We start from the raw sequence: 18,332 nt of genomic DNA on the forward strand, positions 1-18,332 counted from the left end.
CACAGAAGTTAAAATTACCTGTTTAAATGCTTTATTTTAACTTAAACATATAACTAGATGTAGACACACTAAAACATAGATAATTTAAATTCAAGAGGCACTACAATATATCCTGGCAAAATATAGCTTTTCGTTGCTGTACCTAAAATAATAATTAAATTCTTACTCATTATACAATTGTTATTACTGCTATACTAAAAAGCAGTGAAAAAAATCTGCCATGCACACATGAAGCTGCTTCCATTTTGCCAGCCAAGTAGGTAAAATGCCTGAATTGAAATTGCTCCAAACAACTTTCTGCCTTCACAAATGTGCCTCACACTAAAATTAAACATGGCAAGACCACCATAGCACACGTAACACCTAAATGTGATTGCTGAAAGATGTAACACATCTTTTTATACATGGTATATCCATTTATTCCACTGTAAAACTAGAAGCCATGGGCTGCCTTAAATTTTGCATAGCACATTGTACTCTCATGAAGGGAACCTGATGCTGTTGCTGATCAAGTCTAATCCAGAGTATGACAACTTCTTTGTTTCTGACACATAATCATTTCTATAGCTGCTACACAATGAGCTTCCAAAACATGGGTAACATCTTCACCTTGTCCTGCCTGATGCTTTTTAGACTAATCAGTTCCCAGAGGAACTATTGTGTACTAGCTCAAGAGCAGGTACACAATATCCGGCTGATCTCCCCAGAACAGGACCCTCGTCAATTATCATCTTGTATCTTCCAAAGGTGTTTCATTTAATGTGCAGCTGCTTAATAAGGAAACCTCATAAGGAAATGCCAAGAAAAGCATCAAGTTTTATATCCCATTCCTCAGGTCCCCTACTAGCTCCTACAGAAGCACCCTTCCTTATCTGGGATACAGACAAGCCCAGAATCCTCCTCTGAAAGCCTGTCCTCTCTTTTAGTTTCTTCTTGGGACACCACCTGTAAGAAATCATGACACCACCCTTTTAATCAGCCCTTTCCTAAGGTGTGAGAACCACTGTGTATGTGCTGCCACTCAAACAGTAATTGCCTCTGATTCCTACTAACTAAAAACTGCTAAAATACTTTACACATAAAAGACTGGACCAGGGACCTGCCGCTCTTCATTTTCTATTTTCCTCCCAGAGCCTTCTGAAATGCCTGACAAAGGTAAATTTCTCTTCTACAGATTCATTTCTACAACAGCCCACATGCAGAAAGAGGGCTATTGACCAACTTAGGTTCTCATCATTTCCTTGAACCTTTAAGCTATGAATGTAAAAAAGCTTCAGAAAGAAGCATCTCTGAACTCCTTTGAGCAGTGGTCTTATCACACAGGCCTGGCATAAAAGAAATTTGCCCCTAGCAAATTTCCATTCCCTTCCTTTCTTTTGTAGCTCTCAACATATAAGTAAGGGAATACATTAAGGATCATGCCATTGTTACTGTGTCTTTGATCTATTTCTTGTGTAACTGCAGGAGAGAGCCATGCTGGGAAGAACAACACCTGAGCTGCACATGCATCAGGCACTGGGAGAGCCCCCCTGCAGGACACTGGGACTCACACGGTGCTCCAGCAGAAACCAGAATGACACAAGAGTTGACTGTGACATCTAGAACAGGAAAAGCCTGTAAGAGTACGGGGGAATCGGGAAATCAAATTTGGCAGAAGGATGTTCCTCCCCTCTAAGTCATGGGGAAAAGCAAAATGGTAAAAATTTAAACAGACATATTTGAACTTAATGCAAAATCTCAGTACATAAATCTACTGGTGAGAAAAGTACATCTGTGGCTTCCATGTTCTAACATGAATACATGTGTATTGAGAAGAGTTTTTAAAATCTGTTACACATGAGAAGCACAGAACTGTGATCAATTGCTTGCAATTATCACAAATATTTGATGTTATTAGCTGCTGCAACATTATGACTTGGATAATTACCTGCACCTGCTTTCTCATTAAATGACTGTGTACATCATTACATTTTCAATGAGGTCCAGACAGCTTTTTTTTTTTTCTTTTTGCTACTGAAAAGCAGTTGATTGGAAATGTGACTTCAAGATAGAAAAAACATTATGTCAGCTGGTGAGGGAAATAAGTATATTGCTTTAACACTGAGAAAAAAAGTACTGAGCTCTTTAATTCAGTTCATGAAGTTCATGTAATTGCTTCTTCCCTGGCTCTTGCGTTCTGCAAATGACTATAAAGGATTAGGACTTTGTCTGAAATTCTAGGAAATCAAATAGCTTCAGATAGCAGAAGACTTACATATAAAATAAAAACCAATCCATACATTCTGCACTAACCAATCTCTGCTGCCACATTTCCCACATGACAAACACCCACATGAATTTCCTCAACTTGGGAGCAGAAGTGTAGACATCTGGGAGCACTTGAAGCCACATGCAGCATTTAACAACCTCTGCCTCAATCAGTGACCTTTTGGCCCATCCTATTAGTCACAACCAGACCTGATAACAACACACTACCAGTCTCAAGGCTTGCCAACAAATTAAGTGCTGCCAAAGGGTACGAAAAATCTCCCATAAATCTAATTGAAACACGAAATTCCTCTTACATTTCTGAAAAAAAAACCTTAAAAAAATATTCCCTAAAAATTTGTAACTGTAATTTACTGTCCTAAAGAGGAATCATGGAGTCTCCAGCTCACTGGCATTTTCACTATGCCTATGACTATGATCTTGTCATATAGAAGAACTGTTTTAAAAGATAAACTACTAACTCGGATAACAACTGACTTAGGCCCTGAAATGGAGGCAGTCACGTTCCACACTTTAAAGCCTGCAGATGCAAAGAAAGGTTTTGATCCACTCTTTATTAGTTTCTAAAGGGCAGGATGGATGAGAAGAAATCTAATGGGATAAGCATGAGACTGAAAGAAAAGCCCTGAAGACTGCAAGAAATTAAGAGGCTTTTTTTCCAGTAGATTAATTACTAAACAAGAAAAAGCTTATTTAGGACTATTCTGATTATTCTGCTTTCTCTTGATCTTGCAATGCAGTGAGTACAGCTCCTACAGGAGCATCTTCAGACTTGTTGTTTATTCATGGGCTTTTTACTGACCACAGCTTTGCTCGAACTGGTAAAGTATCTTCATTCCTCAACAGAAGAAAACAGCCAGGCAAACAAGCACAAAAATTGTACTGGTACTTTATCCAAGTCTGCTAAAACTGGAGCAGAAACTGCAGTGGTTTCAGCAAGACACCATGGCAGAGTGCAGTAACATGCCCTCAGCACAGAGTCCCTAGGGAACCCTAGACTGAAGCATGTGCTATTTGGTTTATATTAGCACAGCCTCAAACTACCGAGACTAAAGTGTCCTGAGGTTCAGCTGCATGTCTTGGGCATATCCCCAGGAAAGAGAATTCTCCATGGTTCTTTTCTGAACCAAGAACCCTTACCAGAAGTAACCTCATTCTTCTTTTCCAGACAATATTCCACTTCAAAAATGCCAGCTCACCCCACCCCAAGGTACTCTAAAAAAGTATGTTTTCACAGGCTTTACAACATGAGCACTTAGTCTCTCTCCTGTTGGGATTCTCTTACTTTAACTTCCTCTCTCCTGCTGGAATACTCCTACTTCATCTGAATGAACTCATAATGAGGAGTCCAGGAAGGAAAAACAAACGCACAAACAAAACCCCAGTTATTCAGAGTACTTCTATTTCAAATTTAGCAGGGAAATCTAAAACTAGATTCTGATGCACTTAACCAGCAGGATAGTGTCTGGCACTATGGGTGGAAGACAGGGAGGGAGACTGGGTTTCTGATGTGTAACAAAACAGAACTTTCTTATCTCAAAAGTTTTTACTGTCAAGAAATCTATTTCAAACCCAGCTCCAGTGTGTATCTTATTATGTTAGCTGCTTCTCAGCATATATGATGGCAGATGTTAGATATAACCTCAGCAGGAAACATGTAATCACAGCAAGGTAAATGAATTAGGTTAGAGGGCTTGCTTAGCACTCTGTGGCACTACACGGTGCTACTCAGAATTACCCTCAGCAGTCAACTTTATCTTCCAGGTTGCTTTGAGAATACTCTGGTTTAACAAGAAGTGACTTCCCAGATCTTTCATGTAGTTTCTGTCTTCTACAGAAGAGAAGAGTTCCTCAAACATTAAAAATGCTATAATTTATTATATCATCCTATTTCAGTCAAACATCTTGAACAAATCTTTATCAGCTACTGGTGCTTTTAATAGCTTTTAATATAGTGTCTCCCACTTAATTCCGTGACGTGGAGTATGTCCTGCAATTTTGCACTCAAATATGAGATGGCTGACAGAATGCATAACAAAACAAGAAAAGTGCTGTCCTGAAGTTACAGATATGAACACTACAGAAAGCATGTTACTTCAAATGAAAATGTGCAAATCAGTCATCTACGTTAGGCATTATTACTTCATAAATCACACTGTTCATATTCAAAATCATTTGCTTTAAAATGTGCAAACTAAAAGTCATATATGAAAATATATACAACACAGGGTGAAGTAGAACACTAGCACTGATTTTATGAAAGCTTAGGCATGCAGGCAAAATACACTTTAATAATTTGTCTACTTCACCTACTAAGCAACCTAGGAACATTGTCCATCAGTGATTCAGAAAGAGGGATTTTGATGCTGATTAATATACTTCCTCTTGCAAGAATGATAGATGCTCAATATTTGAAACCCAGAATTTGTGCCAGGTGCTGAAATCTGTAAGTCAGGTCAGAAGTTACAAAAATGATCCATACAAAAAGCAATACCTCAGACATGGCTGGCGCCATCTTTCCTGTTGTTGAGCAGACCTGTCAAGCACACCACTCTTTAGTCTTTAGGTGAGTTTTTAAAGAAGCCAACCCCTCCAGTGCTGGCACGGTAGCCATGGCAGCACAGAGCTGCCCTGGCTCCCTGCTCAGGTGGTTTGCTCTGTGTGACCTCCACGTTGCTCTGTATTAGCAGCAACTGGTGTTAACTTGCACAGTTAATTGGAAGCTGGAGCTGCTTGCCAAAAGGCATGTCCTTAATGGATGCAGCCATTACCTGGGTGTGCAATGAAATAACATGCTGCTGTTCCAGGTCTAGAAAATTCTATGAAAAAATTTAACACAGTGAGCAAGCTGCAACTCCCACACCTTGATAATACTTTATATTATGCCTAGATAGCATTCAAATGAATTAAAAATGCAGTTATTTAAAGTAATATGGAGGAAATGGGACTGAGTAAGAAATGTATTTCATTTTTTTCAATGTGAATGCAAACAGAAGTATCCCTGCTAATATACAACAAGAATGCAATGCAGTGCTAAAATGTGCTTAATGATAAAGTACAATATCAAAGAACGATAATTTTACATGATAAAACATTGCAGTTGGCTTGAACTCACGCTTGCAGACTGATCACTTTATCTGTCTTTTAAAATGGATCACAACTCTTCTATGCACAATTAAACAATAATGTACATTTTTCACACAACTACTTCACATTCCATAATAATAAATACTCCTCTGAATCACTGCCTTGTTTATAGAATATCTGCTAGCTCTGCATGTCTGGTTACTAGGTATCAAAAGGCCATTTTAAACAATAATATAAGCATTATAAGCATTTTCTGCAGACACTGCATAGGCATAAAGCAACAGTACATATTCAGAATACAAATAAGCATAGTAGGCCATTCAAAATATCACATATAGTCATGAAAATCATATGTTATCACCTCAAATAGCACAAGCAGAATTCTCATCCTGGCTTTGACCAGCACTGTATTCAACACAGAAAGCTTCATTACAGGAAGCATCTTTTCAACACAGTGAATGGCAGCCTGTGAAGATTTGATTTATATTTGGGTTTGAACTGTTTTAAAATGAATGAAAGGCTGATGCCAGTGACTTGTTGCAAATGCAGTGACATCCCCTCAGAGATATCAAACCAACCACTGCATCAAATAAAAATGATACTACTGTCCTTTAGAAATCAGCTGGAACTGGGACACACCATAGAAAGATTCTACACAACTGAACACAATGCTTCATAAAAAAATACATGGACACAAAACAGAAACTATATCCAGTAAATGACAAATCACAGAAGACTCCTGACAGTATTTCTATTCCTCAGAGTAAAATTCTAATAGCATCACTGTCAGTGATGACTTACTGTAGCAGTATCTGAACTAACAACGTACTCAAGCATCGCAAAAAAACCCCCAAACCACCTCTTTCCATGGGACACAGTCCTTCAGGAACATTCTGCTCCAGGGACCCCACAGGTCCTGCGATAAAATTTGCCCCTGTGTGGGCTCCTCTGCATGGGCTGCAGCTTCATTCAGGAAATCCCCACCTTTTCTTGGTGTGGGTCACGCACAGGCTGCAGGTGCATCTCTGCTCCACTACAGACCCCCGTGGGCTGCAGGGGCACAGCTGCCTCACATGGGCTGCAGGGGAATCTCAGCTCCACTGCCTGGAGCACCCCCTCCTTCGGCACTGATCAGGGTATCTGCAGGGCTGTTTCTCTCACATACTCTCACTTCTCCCTCTGACAGCTGCTGCCCAGTGGCTTCCACCCTTTCCTAAGCATTCTATCCCAGAGGTGCACCAGGAGCTCAGCTGTACCCAGGGGTAGGTCCAGTAGCTGTGCCCACATGTGTCCAACATGGGGCATTTCCCTGACCTCTTCTCACAGAGGCCACTCCTGCAGCTCACAACTTGCCAAGAGAGTAATCTACTGTTTGGGCATATTCTTCTGAAGACATTTTTATTGGGCTACAACTAGAGGGCTCACAGTTAGCTGTAATTGTAAATCTGTATTACATAAACACATTAATATCAAACTGCTGTAACTGTTCCATAGGATAATGGGAGATGGCATTAATAATGACTAAGTGTTTCTGTAATTACAGCTGTGAACACTATTTTAAGCACACATTCTTGGAACAGAAAGACAAGGAGAAGACAGACTGAGAAATGGGAAGAGCTGCTCTTCCAAACAGCATTTACTCTGTCTGATTCACAGGACACTTAAAACAAAAGAGCAGTGGATTAACAACATGCATTTAATTCATTCAAATATATACAGAAATTCATACACCTCCTTACTTTTTTGGTCTTTTAAACACAATTTCAGATTAATACTGACTCATTAAAAGCCACGCTCATATTTATCAAAGAAATGAGAACACTAGCACCCTACTAACTGTAGCAGTATCTTCTTTTCTGTGCTACTGCAACAATCCAGGAGAGGTTGAAGCCCACTGTAAGAAACACTCTTGGGATTCTTTCATTATTACCTTTGATACAGTTTAGTAGTTTTCATCTAAAACAAGATCTCAAATATTCAAAAACATGTAAACTGTGTGTACATTAAAGTGTGCACACATATGCATAAATATTAGACGACATTTCTCTGTCCCACTGAAATAACATATCAAGCCAAAGTATTTATCTATCTGAAGTGCAGCTATGCTCTCAGCACTCTCATGTGGATTAAAAGAAATCAAACCCCGTAACTTGTGTGCTTCCCCCTGACTGCCACGAAATTATAAAAAAATTATATATCGACATCAGCTCACTCACTGGAGTATGCTGCCTGAAATTAGGAATGTTATGTGCATTAATTTTTTCTTCTGACAAGGGAGTACAGAACTGAGAGTTCTTGTTTCAGTCTAGTATTACAACATTGTTGCATAAAGCATTTTGCTTTCAAGCCAAGAATTCCCCACAAACCATTAATTTAAGATGTTCTATTCATTATCATCTGAAGTTATTTCTTCCTAAATATGTAGCACAGAAACTGCTGACAAACTACTTGAAATCATTTTTTAAGTGTATCACATAACCCTCTGGCTAAGGCTACCTGAAAACTAATTAAAATCATTAAGATGATGATTTGAACAAGAACAAGAAGAAACTGTCTAGATGAAATTATGAGGAAAAATTAGATACCACTTGACTAAATCGTGCCGTTAGACACAGTGCTTTTCATTTGCAAAAAATGAGCATTTCTTTCCCTCTCAAAGGGGTTTTTGACCTTTTAAGGCATCAATATCCTCAACCCTCCTCAGACTAACTTGTTCATCCTCTGACCCAATGCTCCAAAAGAATATTTCTCTTCCTTTATGGGCAGAAATAAAAGTCCCTAAACTGTAAACAGAATTTGTTACCAAATTAAATAGATTTTTATTAGATAATCAGAACATTATTTCATACTCTGATAAAAAAGCAGGAAGACAAATAAGAAACAAGTTGTATGACATCTGATAAATAAAATGACAAGTATCATTTTCCTTCTATAAACATGCCAGTCCCTAGTCTAGAATCCTGCTACTGAGAAAAACAAAAAAACAAAAAAATCTTCAAGCCTGTGGTCATCAGAGAATAGAACACAGATTCAAATCTCTTCTATCTTCCAAGAAGACTGAACATCACATGCCAGCAATTGCTTTCACAAATCCAAGTGAGGAGAGTAATGAATGAAATTTGGAATAGGAAGAGAATTCCAGTGGTGTGACTGAAAAAAAGAATGCATATCTTGTACCACGAGCCAAGATGGCTGATAAACTATGTCTGTTGTCTCCAACTTGAGCAACAGTATCAAGCACTAATGAAATAGTTCAGAAAATGTTTAGCAGTATATGCCAAGACCACTGGGTGAAAGCCAGTTTAAAAAGGAATTTGAAAGAACATCCTTTATCTAGGTTGATGAACTCAATCTAGCATGATGATCCAAATGCCAGAACTTAGATAAACTGAACATCTATCTTGAATTTGCGAGTCCTGCATTTGCCGGAGGATACAAAGTGTAAAAGGTACTTCAGCCATGAACCTTAGATAAGATGTCATCCACAACTCAGGGTGACACTGGAAAATCTAGAGTGAAGAACACTGAAAGCCTTTTTTTTACAAGTGAATGATATCTAAGGCTGATTGTGCATATCATACATCAGCACATTTATTGCTACACTAAGGATGAGTGCCTATGTTCAGGTTTTGTTTATACTGTCACTTCTAAAGATTCACTTGTCTATTTCCTAACTCCCTTACTCAAAAATGAGGGAGGAACACTTTCTTGAGAACAACTACTTTGGAAAAGATTTTATATAAACACATTTATATAAAATAATTACATTATGGGTCCCTTAAAGACCTCATTGAAAAGGATGTGAAATACTGGGACATTCATTCTGCAATGCTTTTAAGTGTTATGGATATATTTATACAGAGTTATGAGACAAATTCAGAAGAAATTCCACAATGCTACAACCAGTGATTTTATCTAGTGGTCTTTTGGTTTTGCAAAAAGGTGAAAATAGCCACTTGAGGCTCAGTCTACAAAAGCCAAAGCAGATGCTGAGCTGGGCTGCAGGCAATCATATCCCATGAAATGGAGATCAGTATATGGGGGGAAGTCTTAACATGCCTAGCTAAAAACTACAGAAAAGAACACCTGGTTTATTTTAGGCTAGTGAACAGTTTAAAACCAGTGGGCAAGTTTTATATATTTCTGTGGGTGAAGTACTAAGGCAATGACTCTTATTACTAGAGTGAGTTTGTAGTTCAGCAGAATGCACAGGTGGCTGCTACAGAACAAGGTCCAACTCCATGCAGTGCAAAAAATACATTAAATAAGAGTATCACAACTATCTTTTAAAATCAGTGAGCATAATATTGAGATCTTTGTTTTGGGATACCTTTGCTTTTTCACTCACCTCTTCTTCTCTCTCGATCTTTTTATAAGATGTTTTGATTATTATATCTTTCAATAAAAATACCTAAGTCGGTCTTCCTTTTCTCTCTTACTAAGTCCTGTCTGCATGTTTCTAGTACTACTTGAGATTCATTTTCATGTCACCCTTCTGTTTTCTTTTGGCCTTCCCCAACAACACCAAGTTTCTATTTCTTCTTTCAAACCTTTATACTCCCCACACAACAAAGACAAACCTTTGACTTGCAAAATATCCCTCACAGAAATCACCTGGAAAATCTGAGTATTCCACTTAACCAGACTCAGACTAAGCAGCATTTTAAGAACAGTACTGCTAATAAACACTGGACAAACACATAACTGAAGAGAAAAAAAGCAAAATAGAGACGAACCCGATGGCATCCCTTGACCCGAGGACGGCTTCACCGGCGCATTCACCTGATCCCAGTTGAGATCATCATCATCCGACTGGCTGTAGCCACAGGAACTCAGAGGCTCATCAAAAGTGCAGCACCCTGTTAAAGAAACACAAAGGTAAAAATTAAGGCAGGCAGGTAACAGATTATGAATCTCCAATTAACAACTGCAACTTCACTCAATGCAGGCTGTGTCATTTTTAAAGATCTTTTAATACAAATTATTTCTATTTATTAATCTTCACTTTCTGAGAGGGCATAAAATTTCTTCTCATGAAAACAAAATCCTAACGGTAAAAAAGAGCAAATTTAGAAATGCAGACAAATTTTCTCTTATGATCCAATCACCAGGTATCAAAAGCAAAATAGCAAAGTAATAGCAGTAAAAATCAGAATATTAAAAGACTGCAGTATTAACATTCTTCAGGGAAAAAAAAATACTCCATGCCCAAGGCCCTACACTTTAGAAGAAAACTCTAAGGGTGGGAACACCAGCTTTCATTCCTGTATCTTGGTTTCCAAGTAAGGGAAAACCCAGGAGCTCCCATGTGTGCTGCACTGTGAACAGGTACCAGCATGGCTTTTTGTGGGATCGGTGCCTCTGGCACAACACAGCACATCTACCTCAAAATGTCAATCTATGCTCAGTCTCACAATCTCTCAAAGAAAACAGTATTATTTCCTCTTTTTTTCTCACTCTCTTCTAAGTAAATTAGAAATCAGTAACAGGGTATAAAAGATCACACTCCCTCAAGGTGAGGTAGGGAAAAAATTTATGTCCCAAATATAGAAGAATGGAGTTTAACATTATCCACAAGAAAATGGAAAAGCTTTACTTTTTTTCCTGTGGTACAGAGGAAACTTCAGGTTTTTTATACAGTTATCATCTAACAGGAGACTAACACAGGGTTACAAAATTCTGTTTTATTTGATGTTTCACTCCAGTGAAGAATGACATCTTTCCTATTTTGGAAAATAAATATCACTCTAGTCAGAGATATTTCTGTCCGTATTAAAGGAAATTCTCCAGCTGTTCAAACAAAACTAAACTTTAGGGCTATTCATCATCTTTGCTATCTGTCCAAAGGCACAGTAGGCCTAGCCTTGCCAAGTCGTATTGAAACAGGAAACAGACAAAATCTAGCTTAAAAATTACTTTTAAAATCTGAATTTTTCCTAGAGCACTATTAATGGCATTACAGAATACCATATTGTCCCATTTTCACTAGGATGGAATTAATCTCTTCCCAGGGCTTAAAACCACAACACTTATTAAAAAGTAGAAGACAAAATTCCATTACACCTGACATATACCACCCAACTAAAGCCCAGCCTTCTTAATAATTAGTCCAAGTGTATATTTGAGATTCATAGCAAGAACTTTGCAAGCATATAATCTTCAGCAGGAATTTTTTATATGCAATCACTGAGAAATTGAATTTTTTTCTTCTCTTTATCATGAGAATATTACATTGGCCATTACCGACATACCATGTTTGCCCTGCCCTCGAATACAGGTCATCCTGTACTAGAACTAGACTCTGTTCTAAAATATCTTTCTATAGAAAGTCTCCAACACATCTAAGTGTATGAGGGAAATTGGTGCATCTGGAAACTGCTTTTTTCTGTACAAATTTAAGTGCAAAAGATTAAATTAGATAATCCAATGGGAACAGAAAACCCATTAAAAAACTCACAACTCCACATTCCAACATTTTGCCTCAATGTTAACAAGAGATAAAAACTCTCTCTCTCTCTCTCTCCTGAAGTCAAAAAAATTCAGAAATACATGAGATTTTTTTATAGAGTATATTAAATAACATCTGCAACATTTCCAGAGGGAAGGCTTAGAAATTTAGGCAGTCATTTACACATTTTTTCTAGTACTTGAATTACTTGCATAAATATTACTTCAAACTTCATAATATACCACAAACTAAGTTTCAGACATACAAGTTGAGCATCAACTTTAACAGATATATTTGTTTATTTTCATGAAAATAAAAAAGAAAAGTAGTTTCCTTGCCAAAGTACTGCTAATGATAATAAGACATAAACTTAAACACCAAGTTGTGCAGTCTGTAGTCAATTTTGGCAAAAAATATATACCCAAATGGAAGTTGGCATGAATCAAGGTTTACAATTCAAACCAGGACCAACGAATATATGCAATAGCTCCCACACTTTATTACATCAAACATATCTCTAGTGATAAGAGGACAAAATAGTATAAAGTGGTTTTTTCCTCAAATCCAGGAAAGCCAGAAGCCCAGCCAAGCACTGCAAAATATCCAATACTGGGGAAAAGGCAAGATTTGTGATTACAGATGGTTAATAAAGCTTTCTACCATTCTCATGAATTAGGAAGATGTCAGAAATGTGGATAAATAGAATGACATTTCTATTTGTCTAGACCATTTGCCTCTCAACACAGGATCCTTTCTCACTGCTTGTTCTTCATTTCTCTTGCAAGTCAATTGCTAAATCACACTCTCAGTATTTCTTTTTCCATCTTTGCCATTTACATCCTTTGTTGTATTGCAATTACTATAACTTTATCAAGTCTTCATGCCTGCTACAGGAAGAGTTTTAAAGAAACTTGTGAACTTCTTCGATTCCTAAGTGCCTTCCACCCCCACCTAATAAAGGAAGTTCACAAGTATCATTAGGTGTAATCAAGCTGTACAGTCACCTACCCAGAGAACTGACCAGCATGCATTAGACCTTTAATAGCACAGATGTCAAGCCATGTTTCTTTCCACAGTGAGACACTGTGAGGATAAAGATGAATACTAAAAAAGGCTTTGCACAGCCATGAGTTTTTGTGAAGTCTTTTGCAGATTAAAATAGCATACATGGCATAGATAGGTGCTAGAAGTAAAGGCAAGCTTGTAACACAGAACATCTTAGTGGAAGAAAAACAACAAAAAACCAGCTAAGCCAAATCAGCCAAAAAAACAATTACTGTAAATTAAGAGCCATCAAAGATCCTAGTGACTTACAACCAACTCCTGGAAGCTCTGCCTCTTACATTTGACAACTGACATTTGATACTACAAGTTCTTTAGAAATGGGTCATTAACTTTTGAGAAACACCTACATTAGCCTCTGCTGAAGTCCTCCTGGCTGCAACTGCACTGCTTTGTCTGTTTTCTAGTCCTGCTTCTCTTACTGTACAAGGTTTCCAGCTCTTGAAATGGACCCATGGTATCAACAAGGACTGGTAAAATCTGAGCAATTATCAGGTCTTTAATGTCTCTCATCATTGAGCTGTTTTGAAACACGAATCACTGCCAAGACAGGCCACAGTTTATAATTCACTAGCTCACTTGAGAAATCTGCTCAGTTTTTGCTACTAGAATTGATAATAATAATCAAAATACATATTGGCTGTTACACAGTTTAATCAAGCAAAGCAATTTCCCTGCCTGTTATACTGACATCACAGTTTGGATGGCCAAACTATATTTTAAAGGATGAACTCTATGATGACTAAAATATTTATAAGTAAAACAGAAGATACATATCCCATTAAGATTCTTTGGCTTGTGCTGCATTTTACAGATATTTTTGGATTCCCAAGAGGAACTGAATTGACAAATGCACAAGATCCAACACAGTCTATTACAGCCTATGGTTCTTTCAACTGCAATTATCCATTTAAGCATCATGAACCCAGTTCAATATAACTATGCCATTGTCTGAATGTAGTCCTTTTTGAATGGTTCAATTTTAGCTGGCTAAATTACTTCGGATCTTGAAAATTTTATGAGCTTAAACAAGGAATATAATTTAAGACGAAAGCAACCAATTAAAGTAAAAGGGATAAAGAATGCACTATATTTTTCCTAAGTCTGAATAAATCTTTATTCAAATATTTTGTGTTTTACAGACTCTTGACATCTGTTAGGAAGCATTCTCAAAGAATACCTCAGCAAACAGTAGGATACTGCAAATCCTTTAAGTGACAAAAAGTAACATAGGAAAAAATCTCAAATTAAGCCAGCTGGGCACTGCTTTATTTCTGTTGATTTGATATACTTCAGAAATTTCAGATCAATATGTACTTTCCATCAAAAATTTGCTGCCAAGTGTACAAGTGCTAAAATTAGTATAATTCTTATGAGTGTCAGTGCTAGCACAAGAAGAGAACATAAGTGCATACCAGAACTGATGCAATGGCACTGCTTTGGGGTAAAATCAATTTTTTCTTTGCAGCAAAGCCCTGTGGCTTCTGATCTGCCATAGTACCATGAATTCTGTTGCAGCATATGTGCACCCAGAAGATAAGTTTACTGAATGCCCCCTTTTCCTAGTATTCTCCTTTATCTCATTTAAAAAGTATTTTGAATTCTGTTGTCTCTGTTATTTTTTGTTTCATACTGGAAATGGGGTTATGTTGATTAACTCTAAGTGCAACGTGGCTATACTTTGAAATCAAAATTAAAATGCTGATATCTGATCTGAAAGCTGGGATGCCTAGATCACATTTCCTATCAGGAGCTTTGGATATTGCAGGGAAAGATTAACCTATTATTAGGTCATTTATCTTCCCTTTCTGTCTACAAGAAGAAGCCCCTGCCCAAACCAGCACACAGCACTCCTCAGCCAACTGCATTCCCTCCTGTCCTCATGAACATGCCTGCACCCAAGAGCAATGGACCAAGCGCATCACCAGGGCAACATAAAAAGGCAAATGAAAACTGAAATAACTGAAAAATCACGACAAACTACAGTTGTTAAGGTTGTGAATGAGTCAGTTATCCTCAAGGGTTACTGCTCAGGACAATCATCCTATCTAGACACTCTCATGACAATAGAAAGTGATCTGAGAAACACAGCATTAGCAAAATGGGGTCCTGTGCCTCTAAGCTGACAAACCATCCCATCCAAGAATAACCAATTTCTCCTCTGGGATAAGACAAGGAGTCATAAAGAGGAAAATAAGCCATTCTCAATTATAAACTCACTAACAGAGAAAGCAACAGTGGGAATAAATGTACAATTTTTAACATAAAAAAACCTGAACTTCTACCTGTAAACCTGTACCACAGGTCTGGTCTGCTGTATAATTTTTACTATAGATGGGGTAATGTCAGAAATTACCTAGTTCAAAACCATTTGCTTTTCTGAAATCAATAAATAGTTGAGCCAATGAAGGTTCATGTAAACTAACTTCAGCTAGGTAAATGGATGGTTTAAAGAACTTATTAGAAACTGAGCATAGTGGTCTGCTGGATTCTACTTTGTGTGTAGATTCTCAGCAAAAAAAAAGCTCTACCTGCCCTTTCAAAGATGTTACAGTATTACATGTTGAAAGGGCTTTCCAGACATGCTAGCTCAGAGATAGCCAGTAAAATAAACTCTTCTCTGTGTGCCTCCAAAGGACACACAGAGATGCCATGTAGCTGCAGTGACATACATGCACCAAAAATTCTTATCCAGGCTTTACAAGTGAGCTTGCAACAGTGGGTAGTCTGTTTTAAAACCGAACATTTATTTTCTCTCAAAATATGCCAAGGTTTATTTTTTTTCCTACCAAAGGCAATGTTCAGAGCTCTAAAATAATTCTGTAATCTATATTACTGGTCAGGGAGCCTGAAAATCCATGTGCTGCATAAAGCTGATCTCATTTAAAGCAGTATCTACCTTCTGTCAAGTCTACATATGCATAGGAGTGAGAGAGAAGAGCAAAAGGAAACAGACTTTACAATTAGAAACCTTTTCTGATTGTGGCTGTGCTCAGAATGGGGTTTGAAAAAGGCAGAGACAATATAAGAATTGTCTGGAAAAATCTCATGAGCCAGAGCAAGGATCATGAGGTAAAAGTATGTATTTAGGAACTAAGAAAGTCTGATATTAATTCTATCCCTAAGGGAGAAAAACAGACAAAAATTATATAAAACTCTGCTAAGACTTGTGGAGAAGGTGTACAAGAATGCTAGATAATTCCAAATTTATGGACACAATTCCAGCAGTATCACAGGTGACGATATGAAAGCATCCAAAAAAACAAAATTCAGATAAACACTTAAAGCTGTTATTTAAGACTCTTAAGAATCTTGTCACAGGTTCACAAAACGTTTTAAGTTGTTTTCTCTGTTCTCTCTCCACTTACCTGACAGAAACTGAGTCAACACAATGTTGCCAAAATGTTTCAGTTTTGGTGACACAGGATAATGTAGCAAAGTTGAATTTTATGGAAAGCGTTTTTGTCAGTTCTAATTTTCCCCAGAAAGCTGCCCATGCTTAGGCAAATAAAATGGTTTTCAACAATTACATTTTCCTAATAGATACTGAGAATAATTCAAAATATGGGTTCCTGGACTTTACTGAAAAGCCCTGAAAAAAGCTTCCTCTCACAATGTGCATTTAAACTCCTTTAAGCTGCCAAAACAGAAAAAGAAACCACTCACCAAAGCAACACAATTAATAAAGACTCTTAAAATAAAAATCATCCATCTTGTGTAAGCAAACACATTCCATGTATTTGTGTCATTTTTATATCAGTGAATATTTATGAGGCCCATGGGAAAATGGGTGCACATTAATATTCTATGAGCAAACTTATTTCTGGCATTATTTAATGGCAGGGTGTTCGAATATTGGTGATAGCTTTTCTTAATGTATGGCATCAATTATAGGGGCAAGTGCACATACATGCTCACATACACAAATTATAGCCCTGCTGCAGTTGTCATTAGTTAGGACATCTACCAAGAGAAATATTTGAGTGTTCAATCCCATAAAGAGAGAGCAAGATTATGTAGAAATGTATTATGGAGCCCCTGTTTTGAGAAGTACTATTAAAACAAGCATATTTGCAGAAGTCATCAGATTTTATGCTTTAGTTAAAGGGAGGATATCATGCTGGGTGTTAAAACTAACAGCTATTCTTTCAGTTTGACATGAGTTAATAGTAAGAGACACTTCTTGTGTGAATAACTGCTATGGATAAATTTGTGTGGCTGTTGGGGGGAGGGGGTTGGTGGGATTTTTTTGTTTTCTTTTTTTATTGCTATTTGTATTGTTGTCCTTTTAAATTACTATTTTATTGCTTAAATCAAAATCTAGATTAGGGAATTGACTTTAAAAATGCATGCAATGATAACTTTCTTAAAAAAGCCTTACCAAAAAAAGCTCCATGTGAGAAGTCCTTTGGAAAGACTTTCCAAGAACAACTAAAAGTCCAATTTTTAACATCTTTTAAACCTACAGATGTACACATGTTATTAAAAAGATCATACTGGGCATACCAGTTGCAAAAGGGAGACAGGTGATTTACATTTTTATTGGAGCTGAGTAAATGTGATGAAACTCTGGACTCTGGTCAAAACCACTATAAAAATTAATAAATAAAAGGCGGATTTCCCATATGTTTTGTATTTTGTTTATCACAAATACACGACAAATATGTGTTTCAAAATGCAAAAAATCTCTTGTATAAACAGCCTGAAACACTCCAGCAAAAAGCTTTGACCTACAAATAACTAACAAAAGGAAACTCTTTCACATACTTAAAACAGAATTAAAAATTCAAGCTATATTCTGGCAGTGGAATAAGCCTACTGAGAAAAACAAAAATGCGACTGCACACCTATTTCATATAGTTTATACTATAGGATTTATTTAATTTATTTTTATATCTACCACCCAGGAGTGCACAGAACCCCTCTATTAAACATGTAAAAGCATTCAGACAATCCTGGCTGGCAAAGAAAGCAGATGCTATAGAACAGAGATATGGGAGAAATTTTTTTCCCATTTACTTAAAATGAAGACTAGCAAGGAACACGATCAGGAGGGTGGGATGCACAAAGTGAATTCACATATACAGAAGGTAATAATTAGGCATACTTTCATTTGACACCATGCAGCACTTCTTAAAGGATTTGAAACGACACCTCTGTTTTGGAAATCGTCAGTAAAACCCGCAACGATGTCTCTGTACTCTTTTCTAGGGAAGAAAAGGAAGAGGGGCAATTTTCAGTGCAGCCCCTGGACCACACTGCCCCTCCCAGCTGCGACTCTGAAGCAGCAGCACTCTGCAGCACTTCACCCTCCTGTCAGCTGAGGGACAAAGCACGTACCACAGGGATCTCTCTTCCACTCAGCATCTTTTGTGACTTCTTAGACTGGCAACAGATGCTGCCCCTATTAATTTAATTATTATGTAGAATGCCTATAACCTTTTCTCATTTAGATTTTATTGCAATT

The 18,332-nt window shown here is 37.4% G+C and overlaps 1 protein-coding gene across 9 annotated transcripts in view; it reads right to left on the reverse strand.

Annotated features, from left to right (window-relative positions):
• PTPRM (protein tyrosine phosphatase receptor type M) overlaps positions 1-18,332 on the reverse strand; it is a 441,289-nt gene that overhangs the window by 331,162 nt on the left and 91,795 nt on the right. For all 9 annotated transcript variants that reach the window (XM_063166391.1, XM_063166383.1, XM_063166378.1 and 6 more), the window contains exon 2: positions 10,092-10,214. In XM_063166391.1, coding sequence (XP_063022461.1) covers positions 10,092-10,214 — 123 coding nt within the window. The remainder of the gene's footprint in view (positions 1-10,091; positions 10,215-18,332) is intronic.

This window comes from Melospiza melodia, chromosome 1 (genome assembly GCF_035770615.1).
Source record: "Melospiza melodia melodia isolate bMelMel2 chromosome 1, bMelMel2.pri, whole genome shotgun sequence".
NCBI lineage: Eukaryota > Metazoa > Chordata > Aves > Passeriformes > Passerellidae > Melospiza > Melospiza melodia.